The sequence below is a fragment of the Mastomys coucha genome, unplaced genomic scaffold, assembly GCF_008632895.1.
Source record: "Mastomys coucha isolate ucsf_1 unplaced genomic scaffold, UCSF_Mcou_1 pScaffold20, whole genome shotgun sequence".
In the NCBI taxonomy this organism is placed as follows: Eukaryota; Metazoa; Chordata; class Mammalia; order Rodentia; family Muridae; genus Mastomys; species Mastomys coucha.
This window is the reverse complement of record NW_022196903.1, coordinates 80,996,510-81,006,785: the sequence shown is the minus strand read 5'-3', so window position 1 is coordinate 81,006,785 and position 10,276 is coordinate 80,996,510. Positions and strand designations below refer to the sequence as shown.

General features: G+C 46.3%; 1 protein-coding gene across 4 annotated transcripts in view; it reads left to right on the top strand.

The window, feature by feature from the left end:
• Window positions 1-9,465, top strand: part of Arhgap25 (Rho GTPase activating protein 25) — an 81,317-nt gene extending 71,852 nt beyond the window's left edge. For all 4 annotated transcript variants that reach the window (XM_031382462.1, XM_031382464.1, XM_031382463.1 and 1 more), the window contains 4 exons: window positions 1,854-1,975; window positions 2,721-2,917; window positions 4,991-5,523; window positions 8,174-9,465. In XM_031382462.1, the coding sequence (XP_031238322.1) occupies window positions 1,854-1,975; window positions 2,721-2,917; window positions 4,991-5,523; window positions 8,174-8,387 (1,066 nt within the window). In that variant the 3' untranslated portion in view covers window positions 8,388-9,465. The remainder of the gene's footprint in view (window positions 1-1,853; window positions 1,976-2,720; window positions 2,918-4,990; window positions 5,524-8,173) is intronic.
• The last annotated feature ends 811 nt before the right edge of the window (window positions 9,466-10,276 follow it).

Below are 10,276 nucleotides of genomic sequence, written 5' to 3'. Positions count from 1 at the left end.
AGAATTGGGTTCTGATGATGCCAAGTAACCTTGGTTTGTGTTATTTTCTTATGCTTGCCCCCACCCCCGGCCTTCTGGTTATCTCTAGTGCTACCTGTCCTTGCTAAATCTGACTGGAGCCTGTCCTTCCTGTGGTCCTGGTTGTGTCAGAACTCCTTAGAGTCAAGTTGTCTCTGTGATCCTGTGATTCTGGGATCCTGTGACCCTGGGCTTGTTAGAGCACCTGGGAGTGGAGCTTCCTCTGGGTGTTGTGGGACTGGCTGTGGAGCTTGCACCCAAGGTCTGCTCAGGACACCAGCTCAGAGAGACCAGAAGGAACCAGAGCCACTGGGCTGGTGGAATTCCTGTGTGCCTGGTCTGGAAGGAACCAGAGCCCCTGGGCTGGCAGAGTTCCTTTGTGCCTGGTCCCACTGGTCCCAGTTACTCCCGATGTTGGGACAGATGTTGGGTCCTCCTCACCTCTGATCCTGGGCATATCAGAGTGCCTGGGAGTGGAGCCTCTGGGTGTTGAGGGACTGGCTGCAGAGCTTGCACCCAAGGTCTGCTCAGGACACCAGCCCAGAGAGACTGGAGAGGAAGCTTTCTAAGGTCACGGATCTGGTCCAGAACTGTAGAAGCTCAACTCTATTTGCATACTATTTACAGAGGGCTCATCAGGGATCCCTAGGAACCCACATACACAGTACATGTACTCCTTCCTTCAGACCTGTCCCAGGGTGTGCAAGTGAACCTGGAATGCCTATTATCCCTGAAACTAACACCCTGGAAACATTCATTCTAGGCCACCATTTATATTTTCCTCCAGGCCTTTCTGAGGACCTACTGTGTGAGGTCCTTGTGGCAACACCTTACTGGTGGACCAGCCCAGAAATGCTGTGGTGGATACCCCCGCCCTATACACACCTCAATTTTGTCATTTTCAAAACTACTGCGATGTAATTTCCAAGCTATAAAGATGATTCTAACTTAATCTGGAGATCACAAAGAGACAAGAACTGTAAATAAGGACCAACACTAGATCAACACCTCGTCCAGTGATGGCTTCCTTCTCTTGGGTGGTTTATCTTCTGATGGATCTTTTCTACTACAGTGAAACTGCAGGGGAATGGGTTTACACCCATGAAAAGCATGTTCGTTATCATAAAATAAATTATCCTGTAATATCTCATAATTTTTATCATTTGAACATATGATTTTTTATTTCTTCTAATTTTTATAAAGTTCTTATGAAATAAATTGTATAAATAACCTAAATTATATGGTATTTCAGTCTACCTACTTTTAAATGCTTTTTAAAAAAATATCCAGAATTCCTTTACTGATCAGTTTAGCCGTTTTTTTGTTTTTCCAACAAATCTAAGGATTTCAGGCTTCTGATAGGTGGAGGTAGAGTAGAGCTGAGCAGCTGCTGGGAGTGAGAGATGCTCCGTTCCTTCGCTCTCCAGTCTGAGGGTGAGGATGGGGTGGCACCATGGATTTGTCCGTCATGTCTAAGACCTCCTCACAGATAACGTTTTTCTTCTCAGGAGACATGGGTGGGATGGGAACTGGGAAGGGAGTGATAAAGGCAAATAAATCACTGGAGCTGTCTGACAAATCCTTAAAGTCACCTCTTTCCCCCAAACACCCTTGCTGTGAGATTCCCCACCTCCAGCCTGCTCCCCCCACCCCCCGGCAACTGAACAATCCAGGGCTCCTCATCTCTCCTTGGTCTGTGAACTTCCAGAAAGTCTTGTAGGCACAGCCAGTTCACTCCATTCCAGAAACAAGGGAAAGAGGTGGGTCCAGTGCTCTCTCTCTCTCTCTCCTGGGCCCTTCCCATTGTCTAAGATGGGGTTTGCTGTTGCCCATAGATTTCTGCATGAAATCCAGCTGAACTGTGCGGTCAACAAGATGAGCGTGGACAACCTGGCCACTGTGATCGGAGTGAACCTCATCAGGTCGAAGGTTGAAGACCCTGCTGTGATCATGAGAGGTGAGCAGGCTGATCCTGCAGAGAAGCAGCCCCCTGGGAGTGACAGCAAGAACACTGCCCCTGCTGTCTGTTTGCTGTTCTTGCCCACTTACCTCTTCTGACTTTGTTAACAGCTCCCATGAGGTCAATGGGTCACTGAGCACAGCAGTCTAACCTCAAACCAATCAACTAGTGTTCCCCAGTCTTTTGATGACTTTAACATAACCTTAGCCAAGAAGAGCAAAGAGGGTTTTATTTTACAAGTCGGTTTCACAAAAAAAAAGTGACTGTAAAGCTAGGCTGAAAGCTTTCAAAGGTTGTGTCTTGGCTCAAGAAGCGAAGGTACTGGCCGAGAAGACTCGTGCATTCGTGCGGGGAGGAAGCGCTCCGGACACCCATTTGCTTCAGGAGTAATAACAACAAGACAGATTGTATTGAGGACCACAGGAGCAGAGAAAGACATCACCACCACCATCCCCCGCCTGTTATTATCACATCTATTGTCTGATAAAATCTGATCCAAGGAAATATAGGTGGAAAACATCCTCAGGGGCTCATTGCTCACCCCCCGTAGATATCCTTATTTCAGTACATCCTCTCACTAAAAATATCCTACCCCAAACAATTAAAATGGTTCCCATGAGAGCAAAGGAAGCCTGTGGTTTTAGGGCTGGTGTGGAAAGACCCTATTGGTGGGCAGTAACTTTTGGGTGCTTCCGGGCTCCTGCTCCATGCACCAGTATGGCAAATCTCTTCTTTCTTTCAGGGACTCCTCAGATCCAAAGAGTAATGACCATGATGATCAGAGACCACGAAGTCCTCTTCCCCAAGTCTAAGGATACACCACTCTCACCCCCAGCCCAGAAAAATGATGCCAAGAAGGCCCCTGTGCCCCGAAGCTCTGTGGGATGGGATGCCACCGAAGACCCACCCCTTTCTAGGACAGACAGCTTCAGTAACACAGTAAGATGCCTGCTGCTCCTCAGACTCTTCCTTTAGTCTGGTCATTCTGAGGCAGCAGTTTGAGGAGTGATGGGTGATGCTGGGGCCATGTATAGAGCTGGCAATTTCCCAAACACATTGGGAAAGCCTGGGCTAGTGACATGTGTGAGAACTGCCTTCCACACTGGCTTTTTGGGTCTTTTCTAAAATCATCTCCAAGACAAAAACTCAGGGAAGTTCGACAGAGAAGATAAATGCAGCATTGCATATGTTTGGGTAAGAGCTGCCGAGCACCCTGAGGGAAAGTCCAGAGGGCACGGGTGTCCTGCTAACGATGAACGTGATTTCTTCCTCAGAGCAGGGATGGGTCTGTGTAGTCTTTCTCATTCCCTGATAAGCGCCTCAGCAATGTCAACCCCTCGCTTGGACAGAAGGCTTGGAGCTCACGTTCACAGAGTCACCAGACTCTGCAATCTCCAACGTGTAGACTGTTAGAGGGCCCCAACCCACAAAGGTCAAATATTTTCATGTATTTATAGGAACAAATGTTTTTTTTTTCTTAAAAGAATCAGTAGACTTTTTATAGCAGCTTGATTCTTTTTTTTAAAAAAATGGTGCCGAGTAATAAAATTCAAATTTCTAGTTGATCAAGACACTGTTAAAGATGGGGGTTGGGGGGGCAATAAATTGTGGTGGTTGTAGTTTTGTTTTAGATGGGTTTTGTACAGGCACAGGCATCTAACTAGTGCTCTAGACTTAGTTACTATTTAAAATCTTGTTAATCAGTCACCCATAGGCCTTGATGGCCGAATCTCTGCTCCTTTGACAGTAGCCTGTAATGACAGGACAACAGTCTGTGCTGAGAAAGTAATTGGGTCAGCTCCAGAGTCCACACCCCAACCCTGGGGGACCATGCATTGCACACATGGACTTTGGGTGAGGATCTGAGGCAAGAAATGCTGACCCACACGTCAGTACTAGCATACTCTAGGGCAGGACTGCACGCCCCAGGTCCTACTCCCACTGCAAAACCACCTGCTCCAACTGAAGCAAGGGATGGGCTAGAAAATATCCCAGCCCCTGACTTTCCCATCTTACGTGGGAAATGATATTTTTTTCTATTCATTTATTTTTTTCTTTTTCTCCTCAATTTGGTTTGGCATACAGCCACATGGTTCAAAAAAAAAAAAAATGAAATCATAGAAAGGAATCTGCTGAGAAGTGTAGGGCTACTTAGGAGAGGAAAGGTTCATGGCAGCGTGTGGTGGGCGGTTACAGGCCTCAGAGGCAGGGTACCATGGCAGCCAGGGATTGAGGCGCTGGCTGGGCATAGCTGCTCCACAGTCAGGGAGCAGAGAGATAAATGCCGTCGCCCAGTCCCCATTCTCCTTTCTCTTCAGTCCAGGATGCAAGTGTTTGTATTGGTTCTGCCCACAGGTAAGGTGGATCTTCCCACCTCTGTTACTCTAGACATTCCTGGCTGCCAGCCCCAAGGACCATTTCTGTAGAGATTCTAGATTCTGGCAAGTTGAATCTCTCCTTTAAGTTCTTTCCTATTTCTTTCTGGTCATTGATCTTTTACTTTCCAATCAACATAAGCTTGATACACAGGGTCACCAGCAGGAGGCTCTTACTGCTTGTGAAGTACATTGTAACCCGTTGCCAGCTTGTTGTTGCTGTTCGGCTTTTCACTTAGCATATGGTGGTCACGCTTGCATGGTTTTGTTCTTAATTTTGGAGGTCATGGAAATACATGCAGTGGAGTTTGCAGAGCTTCTCTTATGGGTCTTGGTCTCTGAGTCACAACTGAGAAACCCTCCTAAGTTCATGAAAAGATCCTAGCCTGGGATTTTCACACCAATCAAGCAAATGGTTTTAGTCCATGCTTCCTCTCTAGATCTTGAATGGCTAGAGTCCCTGAACTGTAATATCCTCTTGCCAAGTTATCATACAGAAAATTAACTGAGGTGATGTACTGAGGGTGTCTCAGGTGTGTGACCAGGAAACACTTCCTTCCTGGTCTCTAATCCTTAGGAGCATGAGACAGAAAAGAAAAAGAAAAACATATATAACATCCATGGCTATTTTTTCCAGGCAAGTAGTCCTGATGCCACTAGTCCCACAGGACCACAGCCAGGTGACCAGCATCAGGAAGACAGTGGAAAAACCCCCAAGGAAAACCTGGGAGACTGGAAGATGCAATCCCGTAAAAGGACTCAAACGCTCCCCAACCGGAAGTGTTTCCTGACGTCGGCATTCCAAGGAACCACTAGCAGCAAACTGGAAATCTTTAAAAATGAGTTCTGGTCTCCATCTTCAGAGGCTAAAGCAGGAGAAGGGCACAGGAGAACTATGTCTCAAGACTTGCGCCACCTTTCCAGTGACCAGAGGACTTCTACCTACGATAATGTCCCCACCCCATCAGGGTCCCAAGGGAACCCAGCAGACGCACTCTCTCCCCTTGCCAGTGACTCCAAGAGAGATGCTCTTGTCAGCACAGACTCTGAAATGGAGTCTGGAAGCAAGAACTCTGGCGAGGATGACCTCGATTCTTTGCAGAGGACGGTCCAGCACCTACAGAAGGAAATAGAAACCCAGAAGCAGATGTATGAGGAACAGATTAAAAAGTAAGTCATGTGCAGAGGGCCAAGTGCACCTGACACCTGTGTTTAGAAGGAAGGATACTGTCCCCACCTTCCAAAATGTCACAGTATAAAGTATTTCAGGGGACAGAGCAATCTGTAACAGTCAACCCTAATAAAGGACCAAGGGAGAGAGATGTGACAGGTAAGTTAGTGAGAATCCTACACTTCTGATGAGGTCCATAGTAACATAAATATGAAGCCCACATAGCCTTAAGATGAATATGCATAACTGAGTTGGGGAATTTCCTTGTGCTCCATATTAGTGTATGTTATCACGGCTGACCATCTGGTATTGAATAACAGATGCATCTGGATGCTCTTCTCTGGAGCCACTTCTACCACTCAGGGCATCCTTTGGTAGCCTGTTGTTCTTTGTTTGTGTGGGGTTGCGGTCTTGTGGACCCTCCCCTATTCACACTGGCATGTTTTTTTACATTTGGGTAGCCATGTTGGTAAGGCTTTATGGCTTTGGCTTCAGAATGGTAGGAAACACGATCCCCTAGCAAACTCCCTGATTGTCTGGCTCTTAACCATCTTTCCTCTCCTTTCTCCACAATGTTCCCTGAGCCTTAGGTATGGGAGTGTTTTGTAGGATGTATCCACTGGGGTTAGGACCCACAACTCTGCATTTTGATTGGCTGTGGTTTTCTGTAATAATGGTCTTTGTTTCAAAGAAGGAAGCTTCCTTGATGAGGAGAAAAGACTCATCTTAGCTGTGGGTGTGAGGATAAACTAGATTGTTGGGAGGGATTGTGCTGGTTTAGTAAAGTGGTGGTTCTGGGTTTTCCTCCAAGACCCATGACTTCACTATCCCTGAGTAGCCAGCTGGGCTTCTGTACCTCTCATAGCTTCTCTCTTGTTGTGTGGGTCTTATGGTTAGATAGCTGATGGTTACTGCCAAGGTGTGTGTGCCACAACAGCACCATTAGGGTTGTCATGCCATGTTGGTCATTGTTGTGGTCCCCTCCCCATTTTTCTTTCCAGGCAAATTCTTTCTCAGAGAGATAACCTTGTCTAACTTGACACATGGGAAACTTGTCATAAAGAGAATAATGGGCTTTCATATTTCTGGATACTTTTATTAAGATTTAGGTCTCAGAAAGAAAGACTATTGTGAGTCTCCATCTGCTGTTCCATATAGGGGGGATGGCCCTCAAGCAAAACATGTTCTTTGCCTGATAACCTGAAATCAACCATTTGTGGAGTTATAAGACTTCTGTGACATCTTATCAGGTAGCAAATCAGTCCCAGAAAAGGCTCTCATTGTGCCCTAGCCTGAGTGCCAGTGAGAATCAGGAAAAGGACTGACTGCCATAGAGGTGTCTGCTTTTCCCCCCGAATACATCAGGGTCTCTGAGTCACCCATTTGCCCATGCATGGCAGAGGCAAGAGAATTAGCAGCTGGGCAATGCCTTCTAATTCAATCCACTTAGGAAGCACCCCATCTATCAGAAGAATCAGGGGCTCCAAAAGTTTCAAAGCATCCTTGAAGGCCACACAGCTGATTAGTGTGGGGCTGGGTTTGAACCTTGACCCCAGGTCAGTCTGGCTTTCGAGCCCATGTAGATTCTACTCTCCACTGCCATCAGTGGTCAAGATCCAGCATGGGATCTCACTTTCTCCAAGCCAGGAGGGAATGAAAAGCCAGAGGAAAAGGTCGAATCTATAATGTGAGGCTCTGGGGGAATGAGGAAAAGTACTGTAGGAAAAGCCAGCCAGCCAGGGCCAGGCATGGGTCTCATAGAGCCAGCCATAGCCCTTGAACACAGAACCTGAAGCATGGGCTCAGATGGGAACTTATGACTGCAGATGACTGGGGGCAGGCTGCTGGGGAGGAGGGAGAATAGGATGAGCTTGGGGAACAGCACCCAGAGAAGGAAATTCTGAAGAAATTTCCAATCACGCAATTTGAATTTTACCCACAGATAAGAAATTTCCTCCTTAGGTTTGAATAATAGACTGTGTTCATTCATTCCTAAGGGTTAGTTCCACATAGCTTGGGAGGGCACCTGGGGTTGTATTAGGATTTCAGCTAGTATCAATGAATGTCATGAAAATTCAAGAAACTTAAAAGTTCGCCCACCCCAAGCAAGATTTAGAATTTTAGTGGGACCCATGATCCCCAAAGTATGTTTCCCTTTGCTTTTCCAAATCTTGGTCCCAGGAGAGTCTTGGCTAGGAAGGGCTTTAACCCAGGATGTCTACCTACTGGAGCAGGGTAGAGAGACACCATGTGCAGAGATGTCGAGGATCTAGATTGGGGACCGGCCACAGCTTTAGCTAAACTAGGCAAAACACACGGTGGAAACACAGATATAAGGTGGAAACACAGATCCATTACAGATGGCTCCTTTCAAATATCTTGTCTGGTTAAAGATACAAACATTACATAAACTAACCTGAAACACAGTAACCCGTGAGGTGCCACCAGGGTGTTAAGCAGGGCTCTGACTACTTTGGGAATTGAGGTTTTCTGTAAAGTCTTCTCTTGGAAGACAGGAGACAATGGCTGAACTGGCATCTTGTGTTTCGGAAAGGCAAACGAACAAGAGGCTGTGAACGTGGGTGGAGGGCTGCGAAGGAAGGGTTTAGAATTAATGCTCCGCTGTTCCCTTGGTTTCCTTCCTTGCAGCCTGGAGAAGGAAAATTATGATGTCTGGGCTAAGGTGGTGAGGCTCAATGAAGAACTGGAGATGGAGAGGAAGAAATTTGCGGCCCTGGAAATCACCCATCGGAATGTGGAGCGCTCCCGTGAAGATGTTGAGAAGAGGAACAGAGTCTTGGAAGAAGAAGTCAAGGAGTTTGTGAAATCGATGGAGAAGCCCAAGACAAAGACCGATGCTTGAAGATCTGAGTTGTGTGGCAGGGACAGTCAACTCCACTCCATTTCTTCATGCTCCTAATGAGCAGGAAGCAGGATCACCTCCTAGGATGGACAGGTATCTGAGGGGATGTACCACAATCCTCAGCAAATCCACAGAAGATGAAAGTGTGCAGGAACATGCCAGGACACTAGCCACCATGTGCTGTGCTCTGAGGATTGCTTTATCCACTGTGGGAAGAGTGAACTGGAACATTCTAGTGCATGACCAGGTCCAAAGGAGACATTTAAGGTGTGTGACATCTCAGGACCCCAGGCCAGAGCTAGGCCAAGGCCTCACTTGCCTGGTCAGATGGCTCTGATCAGCTCTGAAACATGGGCAGAAAATGTTACTTCTCTCTCCAGTGCTGGCCACCTGAGGGCTGCTCCGAGAGGCTGGACTGTTGGAACCAGAATCAAACAGTATTTATGAAAGCAAACTTATATTCAAATAAAGAAAACAAAAAACAAAAATGGAGCAAGGATATTGACAACCTATGAAACACTTTTATTAGAATTAGTAAAAGGGGGTTTGGAGAGTTGGCTCAGTGGCTGAGAGCATCAGCTGCTCTTTCAGAGGACTCAGCATCCACACGGTGGCCAACAACCATTTGTAGCTCCAGTTCCAGGAGATCTGACACCCTCTAAGGGCACTGTATATACATATGCTGCCCATACATATATGCAAACAAACACCCATACACATCAAATAGATACATACATATATATACACACATACATACATAAACACACACACATACATACATATATACATACCAGCAGCAAAGAAAAAGGAATTAGTAAAAAGGTACCTCTTGCTTGAAGCAGATGAGTCTTTCTCACAGTAGATGGCTGTGTGTCCAGGGCTTTGGTCCTGAGCTTCCCTCCAGTGGACAAAACTTGTCTGGAAAGCCTAAGAGCCAAGGTTGCCAACTGTGAAATGACTTTAGGAGTGTGGAGCATCGCTACAGTGTAGTGAAGAGTTAAGATTATTGATTATTATCGTCATTGTTGTTATTGTTACTTTACTTCAACAAAATGAAAATGTGTTTCTTTACTCTTGAGAGGGGAATCTGGCACTATCATCTGTTTTCTCAACTCTGGCTAATACCACCTGCCATTTGTTGGTTTAATTATAAAAAACACAACCCATGATATCGCCGGCTACTCTTGGGCTGCAGTGGTCTCCCTGCTCCCATGTTTCCCCACTTGGCAGTACCGTCTAAATTCCTGAGGTTGGCTTGACACTGAACCGTTGTATTCTCAGTCATCCATCTCCTGCAGCTGTCACAAATCTCCGTACCCAGTAGAATCAAAACTCTAGAGGCTTGTAATTTATCAGTCAGATTTATAAAGTAAATTCTCAACTCAAAACCCTCACACAACGAGCTCAGAGCCAATATTGATACAAGCTGCCCATGTGGATAAGACAAATTATCCTATATTATCCTATCCCTTCTATGATATCCATAGATACCTGTGGCTATTTCAGGACATGGATCTGGTTCATCCTCTTCCTCTATCTTCCCTGTCCTTCTATCTGTCCCTCTCTGTCCTCTCTAAAACTCTCAACCCGCCTTCTTGTTCCACTGCCTAATCACAGACTCTAGTCTTATATTTCACTTGCGTATCAACAGCAATCCACAGCCTTTGACCAGGGTTTGTTGTTCAAAGTATAAAAAGTACAGAGAGAAGAGTTCTGTTCTACCACTCCCAGTACCATGAAGATGGTAGTGATGGAGGAAGGATGTGTAGAGCATCACCACAGCACACAGCATCACCACAGCACACAGCATCACCACAGCACAGCATCACCACAGCATCACCACAGCACAGCATCACCACAGCACACAGCATCACCACAGCACAGCATCA